The sequence below is a fragment of the Drosophila eugracilis genome, unplaced genomic scaffold, assembly GCF_018153835.1.
Source record: "Drosophila eugracilis isolate 14026-0451.02 unplaced genomic scaffold, ASM1815383v1 contig_2088, whole genome shotgun sequence".
NCBI lineage: Eukaryota > Metazoa > Arthropoda > Insecta > Diptera > Drosophilidae > Drosophila > Drosophila eugracilis.
In genome coordinates this window covers 4,981,027-4,997,802 of record NW_024572964.1, presented here as the reverse complement: position 1 = coordinate 4,997,802, position 16,776 = coordinate 4,981,027, and the positions used below count along the sequence as shown (strand labels likewise).

The following is a 16,776-nucleotide window of genomic DNA, read 5'->3' as shown; positions in this document are numbered from 1 at the left end:
AACAAGTGAGAGTAATAAAAAAGTTTATGGAAATAATGATGCTTATGAATACCCTGGTTTTATAGTTAAATATTTTAAGATTTGTTAATTTATTATTATTGCAAATATCAAACAAAACTACTCACATCTTAGATATTTAATACCCATTGATATAGCCACCTTGTATCAAGCCTAGTACACCCTTATCGCCAGATACCCTTTGAAACACCCATCGTATCAAGGCCATAAAATGGTGTTACGTTGCAGCCACGCCCACAAATTTTATCTTGGGCCCGCCCTCAAATTAATCAAGCGGCTGTTGCAATTTTCTCGCAACTGCAACAAGGGATGTGTGTGAAGTGTGGGCGACTCCTCATGAGGTTCAATCTGCTGCAATCTGCTTCATCAGGATCAGCATCACCATTGGACACCACAAGCACCAACACCACCACCAGCTGCTGGTGACAAGGACCGAATCCGAATCCTGTACCTTTACCGCTCGGGAGTTGAATCCTTCACAGGTGTCCTGGACAAAATACGCTCACTTTGCTTGCTTGGTGGCTGATTTTGACAAGCTCAATTAGGGCAGCAGCACTCTAACCGGATTGGAATCCGGATTCCGATTGGGTGGCGTTCGTCCGCAAACATTGTTTTTCGGCAATAATGGGGCAAAAAGCCAAAAAAAGGGAAACCGTTTAAATTAATTGCAGTTTTAAGCAGATTGAAACTTGTTAAACAGCGAGCCAACGAGCTTACAATCCGCAGCTGGTGGCAAAGTTTTTCCCACCCGCTGCACGCACATTGCACCGCCCACACACGCTGCACTTAAGATGATAATCATGTTTACGTGGCGCAAGTTAAATTGCTAACGTAATGGACTAACAGCAGGTGAGGACGACTCCACGCTGGAGGGATTCAAGAAGCAAAAGCTGGATCTGGTAGCTCAAAGTACACTGAGAAGAAGGAGAATAACTAACGCCATTAGGAAATCAGTAAATTAATCATTTTTAAATATAAGAACTGCATTTCCTATACCCTCTCAGGCTATAAGATTATTCACTTTGATATGAAGGATATGGGTAACACTACTCTATATTTTCTTTCAGTGAGAAAGTTCTCATGCAGCTCATGCGTGCGCTGCTGTCAGCGGCACATTTTGGCTGCTTTCAAGTGGCCAACAACCTGGATGGCTCAGAAAAAGACCATTTGCTTGGACGTGCCACCGGGTGAGGCAGGGTGCTTCTCCGGATTGAATTGGAAGCTGGAAGGATGGTGGATCGCAACGCTTCTGTGTGGTGTGCGCTTCATTGGACAACTGAATATGCAAATTGAATTGAGCGTATTATCGACAAGGAGGCGGACGAGCGGCATGAAGGGCGTGGTCTTGCAGGTAAGCAGCCTTGGCTTGGCCATCAACATAATCGCTCAAGCCAAGGGCTTTGGACGGGATTGCTATGGCAATGGCGTTGGCGATGGCTATGGCGATGGCTATGGCGTTGGCGAGATGGGATCGGTGCCCAGTGGGCCAAGATGGTGGCAAATGGTGCACAAAATTAAAATTTTAATGGCTAGCAGCTGATGCTTGTTTGGCTTTCAGCGGAATGGGTTGCGGGTGGAAGGGGTTAGGGGGTTACGGGGATGGAAACAAGGATGAGGATGAGGCTGAGCTAAGCCAAAGAAAAGCACGATTAAAGCCAAGTCAACGAGCAGCTCTAAAATCATTGCGGCTTCATATGAATACGGAAAACTGCTGCATACTACGGGGCTGCTAAGAGAAAAGGGAGAAGATTGCATACTACCAGGAGGGGAATAGAGATGACTTTGTTGCAAAACTATGTTAGGAATAGCATTGCATGCTTTTAGGATGCTTCAGAAATCTGGAAGACTGCGAGCTTATCCCAATAAAAACTTTATTATTAAAATCTTTATAAATAAACATAAAACAAAAATCAAAAAGACAACTATTTAAAAAAAAAAAAATCATAAAAATTTCATAATTTTTTGGCTATAAAGGTAATGTTTCGATTAAACTGGAAAACAGAAAATAAAATCACTTTCAATAAAAATCCAAATAAATCAAACACCCTTTCATGTTGAAAAATAAATATTTCGTGTGACAAAATTGCAACTTTAATAAAAAAAGCGATGTATATTTTTCGACGTGCCCTGAAAATTGCACTTTATAAAGAGCTCTCCGCGTGGACTAATGTTCTCATTTGGTTCTTTGTTCTCTGCAATGTGAGTGTGTGTGGCTGGTTGAGTGTGTGTGATACACAAACCCATACTCATACACTCAAGTGGCCAGTTGATTGCACGTAAACAATTTTTTCATTGAAAGAAGAGGCCTCAGTCAACGGCGAGCGCTGTTCGCGAGCGGAATTCCAGCTGCCGCTGAAATATATAGACCAAAACAAAAGCTGCGACGAGCAAACCAAAAGCAGAGCAAATAAATACAATAAAAAAAAATGAAACCAAACACAAATTAGCGCTATGTAAAAGTCCGAAAACGAAACGAAAATTGGACAAGTGTCGCCATTGGTTCGGGCAATAAAATAAAATAAAATATTCAGGGCATCACAGATGCCGCGATGATGGAGCCAATTAGTGCGGCGGTGCAGCAGCGGCGGCAACTCTTGCGCAGCGTTGAAAGTTTGCGTGGTCGTGTTCGTCAAGTGCTAAAATGTGTTATTAATCTGCATATTGAGTTTTTGGTAATTGATCGGACAGCAACCCCCTTTACCCCTGACCAAATCGCTTTTACCATACAAGAGTAATCCTCTTGGCCACAGCGTGACACTTGTTTGCATTTGTTGTTGGTAGAAAGCACTATCGGTGGGGTATATCTCTGTCATATACACAATCCCCTTTCTCTGTATACACCTTATCAGGCCATTGTGCCACTTGTTTATCTTTCCATCACTCACGAAATGTTATCAGTGGTTCTACAAACAAGATCTGTAAACAAAGCCTTTCACTCTATATATAACTTGTTACAAGTATTTTACAAATATAAATCTATCTCAAAAAGTAAATCAAACGTTTTTAACCTCTAAAAGTAACTTTATCTGGAAATTTTGTAAATTAAGTTTTCTTTTCGCACTCCAATTGTCAACTGACTATATCCATTAACCCCTTTTGGCCTTCGCTTTTTGTCTCTCCCCAAGTTTTGTTATCGCCACTTCCCTTTCCCTTCCACCTGTTATCACCTGTTGGTCAACATTTTGAGCCCGGCAACTCTGTTAACAGCGGTGGCAGCGATTTGGAACATGTTAATGCAATTATAGCTAGTTATTGGGAACGAAATGTTAAAATGTTGCGCTGGTCAATGGGTTGAGGGTATGGGGGTTGGGTTTGTGTTTGTAGGGGGCTGTCGTGATTGCTGGCACCGCTAATTAGACAATGTCGGTTCGTCTATAGTTCGACTATAGAACGAGCTCGCAATGTATAACACAGTCATGACTAATCGCATACGAACATATGAGTAATAATTATTCCCGGCTCAGGTTTAGAGAAATTAAGAATAATTAGTAAAATGTTCATCATCTGGTAAATAAAGATATAAAATCAGTTAAAGGGGAAGCAACTTTTAGAAAATAATATATATAAAAGGTATTTTGATAGAGAAAAATAGATCAACAAATTATTTTTCATATTTCTTAATCTTAAGACAATTCATTTTCAAAGCTCACCTGTTTTTTCCAAGTTCTTAGAACCCACCTTTGTACTTGAGAACTACTTTTCTGGCTGAGGGTGTTTGGGGTAGGGTTCAACCCTTTGAAACATGCACCCAACATGAGCTTAGTTGGCCGGGTTCCTGGGCTTTGCTAATTGGGCACTAATAGAGACGCTACCGACGAGGCCTATAGAAATATATTGTAGCTGAAATCCGATCCGACATCGCCGGATGAATGGCGTGAATGGGAGGGCTGGTTGTTTGGGGGTGGATAACTTGGTCGGAGGAAAAGTAAGGCTATCAGTGACCGTAACGCTGTCACTGTCATTGTGTCATTGGATACCACAATGCAAATCGAGCAAAATAAGCGATTTTCAGCTAATCCAATTTCCACCCACACCTCTCTCTCAGGTGCTTGAATCCGATGTGACCGCTCTGCTGAATGAGGTGCGAGAATTCAATGATGACCACGAGGAGATGCAGCGTCTGGACAGGATGATCGAGGCTCTGAGGGACTACAGTGGACCCACGATATGCCACGAGTGGCCCTATCCCCTCATCTTCAAAGGCACAATCGACGAGGCACACGTCGCACAAATACTCAATGCCAGCGAGCTGGATATGGCGGAGGAGTTGGTGAAGGTTTCAAATGGGAGTAACTGCATCCCGCTGGAATCTGATGTGGTCACAGCAAGAAGGCGCTCTAGAATGTTGTGGTTCTCCAGAAGGAAACGAATTGAACGTTTAAAGGAACTTCAACCTTCTGTTTGAACGACTCTCTGTGAGGTTAACTAGTCCGAAATAATTGTGAACAAAGTAATATAGATGATAGATATATCTATAGCCCAAAATGTAATCTGCCATTAAACAATATATCTTTCAGCTTTTATACCCAACTGCATTAAAACAAATAAGATTATCACTTAAAGTGTGGCAATTATTAATTCAATGTATTTAAATGAAACTCAAATAATGTTGCATTAACATAAACACTTTCTGTCACATAAACTGATTTAAAATATATTGTTGGAATTTTTGTTAAAGAGCTTAAACTCAAATAAATCTTACTTATTTTTACGAATTATAAAGCAGAACATATTCAAGTTAGAAAAGAACAACAAATGTTGATAAAAAGACTGCGTTAAGATGTGCATTAACCTCAGATAAAGTTTTTCACAACAATAAAGATTAAAGATGTTAATCAAGTCTTGCCTTACCTAAAAATAGTACCTTTCTGTACAAAATGTATATCCTTTTCTAAACATATCTCCTATATCTATCTTATATCCAATTGTCCATTAAAACTATACCTTTAGTGTATAATTTTCCATTTCTGGTTGTTTCATTTACTGCGGTCTCTGGTGACGGCTACATTTCGATATTAGCCCCCACCGCAGGCATCTTGCATTCATGATATTTGCGGTGGCGGTGGGCATTGATTTTGACAGAAAGCACACCGACGCACCCAGTGGGAATTCCAGAACTGAATTTGACATTTGGTAGACATTCCTCCTCTTCATTATAGCATTTTCCACTGGTCAGCCGCAACAAGTTACCGCACCTAATTAAAATGATTTCACACGCAGCTCCTTAAAGGTTACGAAAGGAAAAGTGTAAATGTAAACAACAAATGGTTTTATTTGATGTTTTTGCACTCTTTACGGGCCCTGCTTTATTAATTATAAATAAAACCAGAAGAGACAGCACCAGAAACAATAATAAAACGCGTTTCACTTCCCGTCGACGAATGTGTGTGCGTATGTGGGTAAATTATTCATAACGGCATTATCAGCTTTTCTGCGCTCTGCAGACTGATTAAATTGCTCGTCCATCGCTGGGAAAAGTCCAAGGATGCGAGGTGGATGGGCGGTTAAGGTTGGGTGTTGGCCAGCTTATCACGAGACACTGTAAGCCACAGTAGAGGTCAAGATACTAGAGAAAAATCCATGATATCAAAGAAGTTTTGTTGATGAAAATTAAATGATTATTGATCTTATAATAAATGTTATATATATTTTATTTATAGTTATTAATGCTATTAGTATGACCTCGACTGTACCTAATAAGCGAGGTGTCCGTTTCTGTGTGGGTGTCCGTAAGCTGGCATTCTTTGTCTCTGCGTTGTGCGCGCAATTTATCAACTCGACCGGCTATCTGTCCCGCTCGTGTCCTGTCTCTGTCCCTGCCACCTTGCCACTACCTCTACCCTTTCCCCCTGTTCCTGCATTTCGTTCTCCGTCTGACCCATTCAGGCTGTGGTCAGGGACAATTGCAGCAGAGCGCTGTAATTATTAAAAAGTAAATAACAACAGCCACCGCACAGCGACAGCAGCAACAATCGCGATAATGAGCACAAGTGCAACAATGCACTTAAAATAATGCTATCTAAAGTGATTGCAGCTAAAAACATGTTATATACTTTAATAATTAGAACTAGCTTGTTACAGAAAAGATTGTACTGTGGTCTAATTGAGCTTTCATACAGAGTAACTATTTATATTTATTTTCTAACCCGTAGTTTACAGTGCTTTTTCTCTCAGTGTAACCCAATGAAAACAAAAGTGAAATTGTTGCAGAAGACTGACGCAGAGACAAAGGAAAGGCCAAAGGTTGAACGCTACGCTATCGAGCGCTGAGTCCCGCCCGATTCCCACAGTACTCTTTATCTAGAACAGCGGCGGGACAGTCAGCGTGGACATTTTCCATTTTCGCCACGCGAAAGCCTGCAAAATTAATGGCCAACAAGGATGTCAATGGCAGTTGTAGCGGCAACGGCCGTGGCAGCGGCACAAACAAGAGCAGAACCAAAGGCTGGCACCGCAGCGTCAGTAAATAGCGCTCGGGTTAACAGTCAGCCAGCGCAGCGGGACGGACAGGACATCAATGTAAACAAAAATCGCAGCATGCAACAGCTTTGATAAACCTTACAAAAGGCTGAAATCGGTAGTTGAATTGCATTTCCGAGTGGTCTGAATTAACTGCTAGTTAAACGCTGCTTTTCAGAGTTAATGCAAGGATAATGGATATCTACGATAATGAACCATCCCTGCTCTTACTTTTGTCTGGAATTTAGTTTAAACAAGAACTACTTGGCCCTCAAGTCGTATGAGTAATGTATGTATTAAGGAACATCAACCGAATTTCGAAATTTTAATCTTAAGCCAATGCCAATTTCCGAGAAGTAAAAACTTTACATACCAGCACTTTCAAAGGATTACCACCCACACTTTCCGTGGAAAGTTCGCCGTCACTTGTTGCCCCAAGCGGGAAGAAGTTCAATGCCCGACAACGAGACTAATAACTGGAATCCAGTGTGATGGCAGGTGAAAATCGGGGGAAGAAAGAAGCTTTTGCACCTGGCCTTAGTGCCAATCAACGGCTCAGTTATTGTCCGTTCGGCAGGTGGCAAAAGGAGCCTTTCTTTCCGGCGAAGCTCAGCTCATAAATGCCAGAGCACGCACACTCTACGATTTTTGTTGCTGCCACCGCCGACTGGCATCAATTAAACTCGAATTGTTGCAGTGTCTTCGATTGAGTTGCCCGTCTGTATCGCACCAGCTACGGAGCCACCGCCTTCGCAGCGGGCAATTTGCCAGGCGACGAATATCCCCTCTTTGCGTCTCTCTCTTTTGCTCCTTAATTGCTTAGGTGTGTGTGCACTGAGGAAAATATTTTCTGAAAATAATAAATATTTATTTTACTATTTTTGTCTTTAAAACAGTAAAGTTCTAAAGACTCACTTACCATTTAAACTTTGATTAAACTTTTCTATCTACAAAAAATAAAGACTTACTGGTACTCCCTATTTCCTTTCAGTGCACAATTTCTCTGCCTTTCTCTGTCTCGCCTGCGGTTGGCGCTTAACTTTTGCATATTTCGCAACAACATTACGGCAAGAACAACGAGAGAAACTCAGCAGGCACGTGAATCCATTACGATGGCAGGCAATTATGTGCGTGTTTCTACCGCTCCGCCCCACTGTCACTGTCTCTGTATCCTTCCTGCACCGCCCCACTGTCTTTGCCTGATAGTTGGGGCCATACGCAAATCAAAACAGTTTCCACCAGCAACAACAAAGCCAGCCAAGCCACAGCAATAACAACAACAGCAGCTATGAAAAGCCACGAAATGGGTTTTTAATGCAAACGACTTTCCCTCCAATTGCACACGGCCAAGGTGAATGCTGAGGGCGCTAGCCGATGAAAACGCTGGGAAAACCCTGACCGAGACCACGAAAGGAAATTGCAAAGGCTCTGTGATGGAAATCTTTGGCTTTAAACTATTTGTCATGAAAAATGATTTTATTTTCAATATTTCAGATGTTTATGAAAAGAAACTTCATGAGTTTACACGGAAAATAGTTCAATTTCCCTATAAAAATACCTTTATTTAGACTAAAATCATGTGAGTTATGAGGTCTGTTATAAAATCCCCATGGACTCCTCAGTGCGCGGTGTACCGCCGCTTCGCTCACAATTCTAATGTTTTGGTATGTTTAGAAGCGCAAGCCGTGGCAGCAACAAGCCGAATGGGTCTTCAAGTTGTCTGCCCGCCTGTCGCTCCACCTTTCCGACTGTCAGTCAGTTGGCCAGGTGGGTCGACAGACGGCCTGACTGTTTTGGGCCTCGAATTGCCCCAAAAGAGCTTTAAATAAACAAACTAATAACAGAAATCACGAGGGTGCAAGCGAGACAGAGAGCTAGAGTAAGCGGAATAGGGACAGCCACTGTCTTCCAAATGCACCACATACTATATATTCTATGGCAACCGCGCAAAGCCAAAAACCGTGGATGTATAACCCGAATAAACAAACTAATAAAACGGGCCCACATGCCCGAGCCAGCGAGGAGAGTCCACGAATCCTGGCTCAGAGCTGCCACGGAGGCGACCAACAACACTCGAGGAGCACACAAATACCATACTTTTATCTATATATATATATAGATATATATATCTATATACCTTCTATACTCCAAAAGACTGAACACCAAACAATCGAAAAAAAATCACCAAAAATCGACGAGAACTGAAGGGAAAAGCAGCTCAAGTGGAGCAGTCGCTCCCAATTCCATTCGCCGCACTCCCACTGTATCTATTTGTGTGTCCCCAAAAAGAACCAAACTAATCCATAATCCGTCGACCAGAGAGCTGAATGCAATTGCAAATTAGATAACCAGAACCAGGTTTTTCGTACATTCGGGGATTTACCATAAAACTGGGTGAGTAAATTTCAATTACTGCAAGGTAGTTGTAATTAAAAAGTGTTTTTTTTTGGGCATAAAAGTTGATAAATTCAATACACCACCTCATAGGATTAAGTGAGAAAATCATAGCTGATACTTTTCTAGTACTGAAATTGGAAAATTGTATGATGAGACTATAACGACAACCATTAAGTCTTGAAATTGTGATTGAAGTTATTTGGAATTTGATTTAAATTATAGTGACTTTTAGTTAGTTATTTTTTATTAACTCAAAATAAAGCCATCCAGATTGCATTAGAATCATATTTCCTAATTAATTAACTTATTATAGTTAATTTTTTGTTTGCTTTTACTCCTTAAGTGAATTAATAACTACTTAACACACTTTTCTAGACCTGCATATTATGCAACGAAAATAAGAGGATTAACCAGAGACCAATTAATATCCCCATAACCATGTCCGAAGCTCTCCAGGAGTCGCTTGCTCGTATCGAACTATTATGAAACTCGAAGGTGGAAGGTGCCACACGCACGGCAACGGGCCAGGGTCAGGGGCAGGGTCAGGTGCCAGTCCAGGTGCAGGTGCAAGGACAAGTGCCATCAAGGACGACACCGGCGACGTCGGCGGCAACACATGCCAGGCGCCGCCAGCTGATCTCCATGGCCAAGTGCCGCAGTCGCTCCATACTTAACGATGAAATACCCACACCGGAGGCATCCTGCCCTGCTCCTGCTCCAGCTCCGGCGAATCCCTCGCCGCAACCCCAACAACAAGCACAACAACAACAACAACAGAACTACTTACCTCAAACATCTTTGCTGAAAATCGAACCGTTCGTTCCTAGTTTTAATCAAAGACTACGCCGGCGTCCTATTGGTCGCTCCCATAGCACCTTAAGCCACAATGTCATCCCAAAGCGACCAGTGCAGCAGCAGATCCAACAGCAATCGGAGCTCCAAGTTGGCCAGCCGCAACCGATCAAGCGAAGCTATGCCGCCGCCGTCCAAATCCGTCAGCAGCAACAACAACAGCAACGGAATCTACCACGTGGCGTTGGCATCCAGCGTCAGCGTTCCAAATCCACATCCTCCTCCGCGGCATCCAATAGTTGCCGTCCGGCCACTGCAGCTGTAACGCCCAATACCCTGGTGGGCAGTGCAGGTGGAACTCTGGTAAGTGGTGCCATAGTTACGCCGCAGGCAAATGGCATATGTCGGATTCAGAGGTTGCCCAAGGAGCGGGAGGATTTACCCGATCGCATCAACTACGACAAGAGGGGTCTTACGGCCATACCCATATTCGAGCAGGAGCCCAATCTTCGATTGCTGTCGCTGCAGCACAACCTGATTAACACATTCCACATACCCAAGGAGCTGCCACCGCCTCCGCCACCAGTGCCTCCCCAACCAATCACCACTCCGCGGGAGAGCAACAATAATAAGCTGGGTGGTTTGTATCTGGAAAATATAATATATAAAATATATATTAAAGCATTATGATCTTATATTAATATTATAATTTTCTCACCTAGAATACAGTAACGGGAATGGAATTAAGGAGGGAGGACGCTCTGGGCTTCGTGGACATCATCCAGGCAGGCTTACCCGTGCCATGACCAATGCAGGCGGTAATTCCCACCGCCTATCGCCCAAATCAGGCGGGAGTCCTAGTTCAGGAAGTCCTCTAACCACTCAGGCACTAGCCATCAACGGAGGAACAGCCGCCGGGCGCTCTAAGTTGGCCAAAAGAGGCTTCAACTACGGACAGGCGCAATTGACTCCTCCACCGGCGTTGCGCATGCGCTATGGATTGGAGAAATCCAAGAGCTTTGTGAGCAGCAGTCTACAGGCAATGAAGCATCAGCAGCAACTAATTCAAAGGAGGGCATTCCTCAAGGCCACCAGAGGTGGAGGAGTGGGCATGGCTGGTGGACAAGGCAGTAATCTTCTCCAGAGTTGCGATGAAGGTAGTGCCCTTCACAGCAGCAATCTCTCGCTATGCGGTGGATGCGGTGAAGAGGAGGATACTCCCAGTTTGATGACATCCATTTCAGCCTTGGAACAACTGAGCATCAAAAACAAGCAGTTGAGTTTAAGTGCCAGCTATGGGATCATCTTTCAGCAACTCGTATTCCTGGATCTCTATGATAACCAGATCGAGAGGATAGCCAATCTGGATGGACTACCATCGCTTTCGGTGCTTCTGCTGGGAAAGAACAGAATCACGGATATTGGCGGTCTGTCTTCGCTGAAGGATACCTTAAGAGTTTTGGATCTTCATGGTAACAAACTCACCAGTCTGGGCAGTCGTATCAACTGCCTTCAGCAACTCAAATCTCTGAATCTGGCGGGGAACCAAATTCGTCAGATAAACCAGCAGGATTTCCTGGGATTGCGTTGCCTCAGAGAGTTAAACCTAAAGCGAAACAAACTCCGACGGATCAATGGATTTCAGCATTTGGTGGCATTGGAAAGGTTGTGGTTATGCCACAACGAATTGCACAGAGTGGATGATATGGCTAGTATAGCTAGGGCGAACCGCCTCCTAGAAGTTACAATCGAGAATAATCCTGTGTCCCTGGCTGGAGATTGTGTGTCCTTCCTGGTTTCGTACCTTCCACTACTGCAAACACTCAGCCAGATGCCCATCACGGAGCAGGTGCGTCGAGCTGCTCTTGCTTGGCGTCAGCACAAGGAACAAGCCCAAGCTGCTCCTGGAAGCTCAGAAGCTTATCACAGCATCCGGCGAGAAGAGGTAATATCCAATGCCCGAACTAACTGGGAACTGCTGCGATCCCAACAGACAGTGGTGGGTCGTCCCAAAAGTCGACTGACCAGCGAGTTGGCCAAGATCAATGAGTCCAACGAAGGACCCACAGCCGAGGAGGCGGAAACAGAGTCCGAGGAGTCGCAGCAGCCCAAGGAACTAATGGATGAACTGCAAGCACTGATCAAACTGCCACCTATAGCAAAGAACCTAAGGAATCCCCAGGAAGAAGATGGCGCCTCCTCGGAGGCCTCCAGTCTAGGTCCCAATGTGGACTCCTGTTCCAGTTGTTACAGCTCGGATAACGAGGATGGTGGTGGTAAAAATAAACCACAGACGCCACAGATTGATGAAAACTGCAATAAAGTTGAGAAGCCGCCACCATCCCCCGTTCCAGTTGCCAGCCCATCGCCTGAAGTAGCTAAAGTAACACCTCCAGCTCCAGTGGCCTCTTCGCCATCGCCACCTGCCTTGACATTGACTCCACCAGCTGCTCCTGGAACTCCAGTGCCCGGAGTCACAGCTACTCCTCCTCCGGCAGCAACAACTGCCACCTTGCCTGTGCCAGCTACTGCATCCTCCAATACAAGTCGCCCAACAAGCAGCAAACAGCGTTCCCGACATGCGCCCATCACTCAATTGGGTTTGCAGATCAACCAGAGAGGTGGAGCAGGTGCATCTTCCAAACGGTACATGGCAGGGAGCTTGGTCCGGGCACAAACCGTCAGCAGCAGCACCAGTAACAGCAGCAGTTCCAATAGCACGGGAAGAGGGAAGACCACTAACAATGGATTAACTTTGGTGGCAACTCAAACGAAGGCCGCGACGAATAATACTGCCAGCCAATCTTCCGCAGGAGCAGGATCAGGGACAGCAGGATCAACAACTGGATCTGCAACTGGAGGAACAGCAACCACTCCCAGTGCAGCCATCACGGTGTCCAAGCCAACTGCCGCTGAACGAGAAAGGGAACAAGGTGGTGATTACCTGATTGAGATTTGCGGACGTTACCTCAACATCTACGGCCAGGGAGCTCTCCGTTTCATAGACAAGCAATGGAATCCAGCCAAGGCCAATGATGTTCACACACTCAACTTCAGCTACATCAACTTCAACAGCATTGTTTGTGTGCTAGGCAGGATTAAGCTGAGATTCCCTCACGCCGAGCATTACGTTTTCCGGGAAACCAACATCTCCTGCTTGGGCCAACTCAATGGATTGGCAGAGCTCCAGGGCCTCAGCAGTTTACTTATTGATGCCGAGGGCAATGGCATCACCTTGAAGGAATCCTGGCGAGCCTATGCCATCTACAGGTTGTCCCACTGGGGATTGAAGCAGCTCAATGGTCAGGAGGTAACTGAAGCGGAAGTGGAGGCTGCGAACGCCACATACGTAGGACTCTCTGACCTGGTGCTGTGGTCCATGCCCGAAGTGATGTTGCAGCCGCTTTTGGCCAGATTGCGACTTGATGAGACTTGCACGGCCAGCAAGTTGTCTCCAAAGGAATGGCTTCTTCGGGCGGATAACAAATCATTGCGTCTCGTGGTGGGAAAAGAGGCGCTTCAATGGAAGAAGAATGCTGGAGTCGGAAATGGAGCAGTATCCTCCACATCCATGAACCTGAACCCAGCAACAGAAGCTGGAAGCACTGCCATGGCGCCCAGTGCTCGAGATCGAGGTCGACAGCACTTTGCCCTTCTGCTGGAGAACACCTGCAACGCCGTGGAGAAGCTGCACAAACTGGAAACGCTTTGGCCCAGCATGCTCCTTGACATCGTCCGGAATACCCTGCTGGATTACGCCCAGTTGGATGTCTACCTGCGGAATCTCATGTGCGAACTGATGAAGTGAAGAGCCGTTCCAAAGAAAGATAAAACGAGAACTTATTAGTCGAACTGGCTTTTAGATAGAGGCGCACAGATAGAGCAACCATTATATTCCTATGATTCTAGGCATTTACCAATCCTGTAAAGCAGCTGCTTACAACTAGTCCAATTTTTATAAATATTTAACATTAAACATGATTAAAAAGTACCAATCTAGGATGGCGTCTTTGTGGCCAACACCGGAAATGCATTTGGGCGGGTTAGACCCGCTCTCTCTACCGTAATCCGTAATCGGCTTAAGCACTATAGACAGAGTGAGTCAGGAAATAAGATACCAAAGTAGAAATTTAAAAATAGTCCTATTTTGAACTAGATATCCTACGCCCGCGGCTGAGCCTCAGCATCATCGCTGGTTGCCGGCTTTTGAGTCTTCTGCGCCTTATCCACATAGATATTTAGGATAGCCTCGATGCCCGGATATAGCACAAAGTTGGTGGTGCGGATTTTCTTGTCGATCAAGTACGACGTCACCGATTCTGTGTTGAAGGCAATGTCCAGTGCATCGCTATGCGTCACCTTATCAAGGTGTGTGCGCTGTACTTTGATTACACAGTTCTCGAATCCATTTACTTTGATGCTTAGATCCAGATTGTAGGCGGCGTCGATGTCCGGCCAGCGTTGGGCTAGCACATCCTCGCTCCACTGCAGCTCTTGACTTGCAGGATTCAGTCTGCCGGGAATTGCCACAAACTTTGACCACAGTTCGGAAGCGAAGTGCGGAGCCATGGGTGCTAGCATGATGATCTGAGCGGCCAGAGCCCTTTCAAATTGCTTTCCATGCCGTAGGACATGTTTAGGCGTACGCTGTGAGAGGTTAAAATTAAAAGAGATTGGAAAAGGCTTTGATATTAAGACTTACTCTCAAGGAATTGGTCAGACCCTGCATCTTAGAGATAGCCACACTGAGTTGATGTGCATGGCGGTAGTTAAAGGTGGCTCCTTTCACATAAAAGTTTCGGGCATCGAATAGCTTGGCATCTTCAGCCAGAAACTCCTCGCTAGTAGCCACCACATCCGAGGGCGTTTTATCCTCGCGAGCCTCTTGGAAATCTTGGAGGGTCAGCCAAAGTCTCTTTTGCCAGTTTAGGATGCCAGGAAACGCTGTCAGATGTAAGATATATAAATAACCATAAAGCTGATATAGGTTCCTTATTACTCACTTGCGCTGGACCAGTTCCTATGCGAGGTGGGCGCCACATCGGCCAGAATGATCAGTCTCGTTGTGTCCGTACCGTATTCATTGAACATATCACTGGGCTCCACGCCATTCAGTTTCGACTTGGACATCTTCTCCCATGTCATGACCACGGGCTCTTTGGTTTCCTTAAGCACAGCCTGGTTCTTCTTGGCATTCACAATCTCCACTTCGGATTCGGGTACATACCGACCGCTGCCCTTTACTCGAAAGGAGCGACCCATCACCATACCCTGAACTAGCAGACGGGAGAAGGGTTCGCTGGTGGGCGAGAGCCCGCAGCTGTGCAGAAAATGATTCATGAAGCGGGCGTAGTAAAGATGCAGCACGGCGTGCTCCTTTCCTCCAATGTACAGATCGACGGGCATAAATTTTTTGGTCAAAGCGGGATCGAAAATCTTCTGCGAGTTTTGGGCATCCAAGTAACGCAAGTAGTACCAGGAGCTGTCCACAAATGTATCCATTGTATCCGTCTCCCTTCGAGCATCATTTTCCCCGCATTTGGGACATTCGCAGAGGAAGGCTTCCTTCGGAGTATCCTTAGGAGGCAGAGACACTGGTAGTTGCTCTTCAGGCACCGGCACTGCTCCGCACTTTTGACAGTGTACAATAGGAATCGGAGTGCCCCAGTAGCGTTGTCGTGAGATCAACCAATCTTGCAGCTTGGAGGATACCCGATAGCCACCCACATTAAGGCGTGTGGCGGCTTGAAGCACCTCCTTCCTCAGCAGCTCCCAGTTAGCTGGACTTAAACTGTCTTCTTCCTTGCCGGATAAGGTGAATGCCAGTCCATATGACTCCCACAATTCTTTGTCCTCACCGCGGAAACTGGGCGCTGCCAGGTAAACATCGCATTTTGGTGGGAAGGTCACATCGTCGCCAAAAACCACAGGCATTGTGGTGCCCGAAAATGGATTTTCTGCGCTGAGGCTGCCTGCATCCTCTAACTTCGATAGGTGATGACTGCTGCGAATAACGAGAAAGGCATGGGGATCTTTTAAGTGCTCCGGGTGGGCAGTCCACACCCTTAGCAAGCCGGAGGCAGAGGTGAGCAGGTTAAAGGCGTATCCATCACATTCTCCGATCCAGTGTCGCTGCAGGTTAATAATATCCCTCCAGTCACGCAGGGTGGGATCCTCCAGGCCATCTAACAACTGTTTGGCATAAGCACTCGTCCGAATGAACCACTGTCTGAGGAGCTTCTTCTCCACCTTTGCGCCCGAGCGCCAAGAGCATCCATTGGCGTCCACCTGCTCATCAGCAAGAACTGTCTGGTCCACGGGATCCCAGTTAACGAGGGCCTCGTTCTGATAAGCCAATCCATGACGGTGTAGCATAAGGAACAAGTGCTGGGTCCACTTGTAGTACTGCGGACTGCAGGTAGATAACTCGTGGTCCCAGTCAAAGGAACAGCCCAGTCGTTTAAGTTGTTCCTTCATCTGGTCAATATTCTGTTCTGTCCAGGATGCCGGCTCCACTCCTCGCTGATTGGCCGCATTTTCGGCGGGCAGCCCGAAGGAATCCCAGCCCATTGGCTGAAACACATTCTTGCCGCACATCCGCTGGAAACGAGCCACTGAATCGGCGATAGTGTAGACGCGCACATGGCCCATGTGAAGATTGCCAGAGGGATAGGGAAACATCGAGAGAACGTAATACTTGTCTTGCGATTCCTTGGGGTTGAACTGCCCTCCACTGAGTTGGTCCCGCCAATGAGCCTCAATCCGGTGCTTGACATCATTAGTTAACTCTGGAATCTGTAATTTGTTAATAGTTTTAGTGATTTCTTGGTCATAATTTAGCCATTATTTATTTACCTCATTTCCCGTGCAGCTTTGTGTTAGCAGTCGCCTCCAACTACTCCAATACGCCCCTCTCCAAGGGCGACTGGTTCTCAGGGCTTGCATTTTCCCAGTTTTAATTGATTGAAATGCACATTTCACAATTATTAAATAACGAAATCGTAAGATTCCACTGCACTCTACACTCGAACAGCTGTTTTTGTGGACAGAGCTGCCATATCGCTCGCGAGGGTAAAATTTACTCCAAGAATTTTTGGCGGGAAACGTTCC

General features: G+C 45.6%; 3 protein-coding genes across 3 annotated transcripts; 2 read left to right on the top strand and 1 right to left on the bottom strand.

The window, feature by feature from the left end:
• Positions 1-2,316: 2,316 nt before the first annotated feature.
• Positions 2,317-4,975, top strand: LOC108107581. The gene is made up of 2 exons (XM_017215142.2): positions 2,317-2,690; positions 4,064-4,975. Exons 1-2 carry the CDS (start codon positions 2,568-2,570, stop codon positions 4,421-4,423), a joined length of 483 nt encoding a protein of 160 aa, XP_017070631.1. The 5' UTR covers positions 2,317-2,567; the 3' UTR covers positions 4,424-4,975.
• A 4,541-nt stretch (positions 4,976-9,516) lies between these two features.
• Positions 9,517-13,474, top strand: LOC108108128. Its single transcript, XM_017216049.2, has 2 exons — positions 9,517-10,306; positions 10,389-13,474. The coding sequence occupies exons 1-2, from the start codon at positions 9,517-9,519 to the stop codon at positions 13,472-13,474; spliced, it is 3,876 nt and encodes a 1,291-aa protein (XP_017071538.1).
• Positions 13,475-13,519: 45 nt separating this feature from the next.
• LOC108108130 (probable leucine--tRNA ligase, mitochondrial) lies at positions 13,520-16,691 on the bottom strand. The gene is made up of 4 exons (XM_017216050.2): positions 16,522-16,691; positions 14,670-16,461; positions 14,369-14,610; positions 13,520-14,313 (listed from the first exon to the last, which is right to left on the bottom strand). Exons 1-4 carry the CDS (start codon positions 16,609-16,611, stop codon positions 13,828-13,830), a joined length of 2,610 nt encoding a protein of 869 aa, XP_017071539.1. The 5' UTR covers positions 16,612-16,691; the 3' UTR covers positions 13,520-13,827.
• Positions 16,692-16,776: the final 85 nt, after the last annotated feature.

What these genes read in the sequence shown, in the direction of transcription:
- LOC108108130 (XM_017216050.2), bottom strand. Translation starts at nt 16,611, where the DNA reads ATGCAAGCCCTGAGAACCAGTCGCCCTTGGAGAGGGGCGTATTGGAGT. An exon ending in AAAGCTGCACGGGAAATGAG is followed by an intron (nt 16,462 to 16,521) that starts GTAAATAAATAA and finishes AACAAATTACAG; the next exon opens with ATTCCAGAGTTAACTAATGA. An exon ending in TAGGAACTGGTCCAGCGCAA is followed by an intron (nt 14,611 to 14,669) that starts GTGAGTAATAAG and finishes TACATCTGACAG; the next exon opens with CGTTTCCTGGCATCCTAAAC.
- LOC108107581 (XM_017215142.2), top strand. Translation starts at nt 2,568, where the DNA reads ATGATGGAGCCAATTAGTGCGGCGGTGCAGCAGCGGCGGCAACTCTTG. An exon ending in ATCTGCATATTGAGTTTTTG is followed by an intron (nt 2,691 to 4,063) that starts GTAATTGATCGG and finishes CCTCTCTCTCAG; the next exon opens with GTGCTTGAATCCGATGTGAC.
- LOC108108128 (XM_017216049.2), top strand. Translation starts at nt 9,517, where the DNA reads ATGGCCAAGTGCCGCAGTCGCTCCATACTTAACGATGAAATACCCACA. An exon ending in CAACAATAATAAGCTGGGTG is followed by an intron (nt 10,307 to 10,388) that starts GTTTGTATCTGG and finishes TTTCTCACCTAG; the next exon opens with AATACAGTAACGGGAATGGA.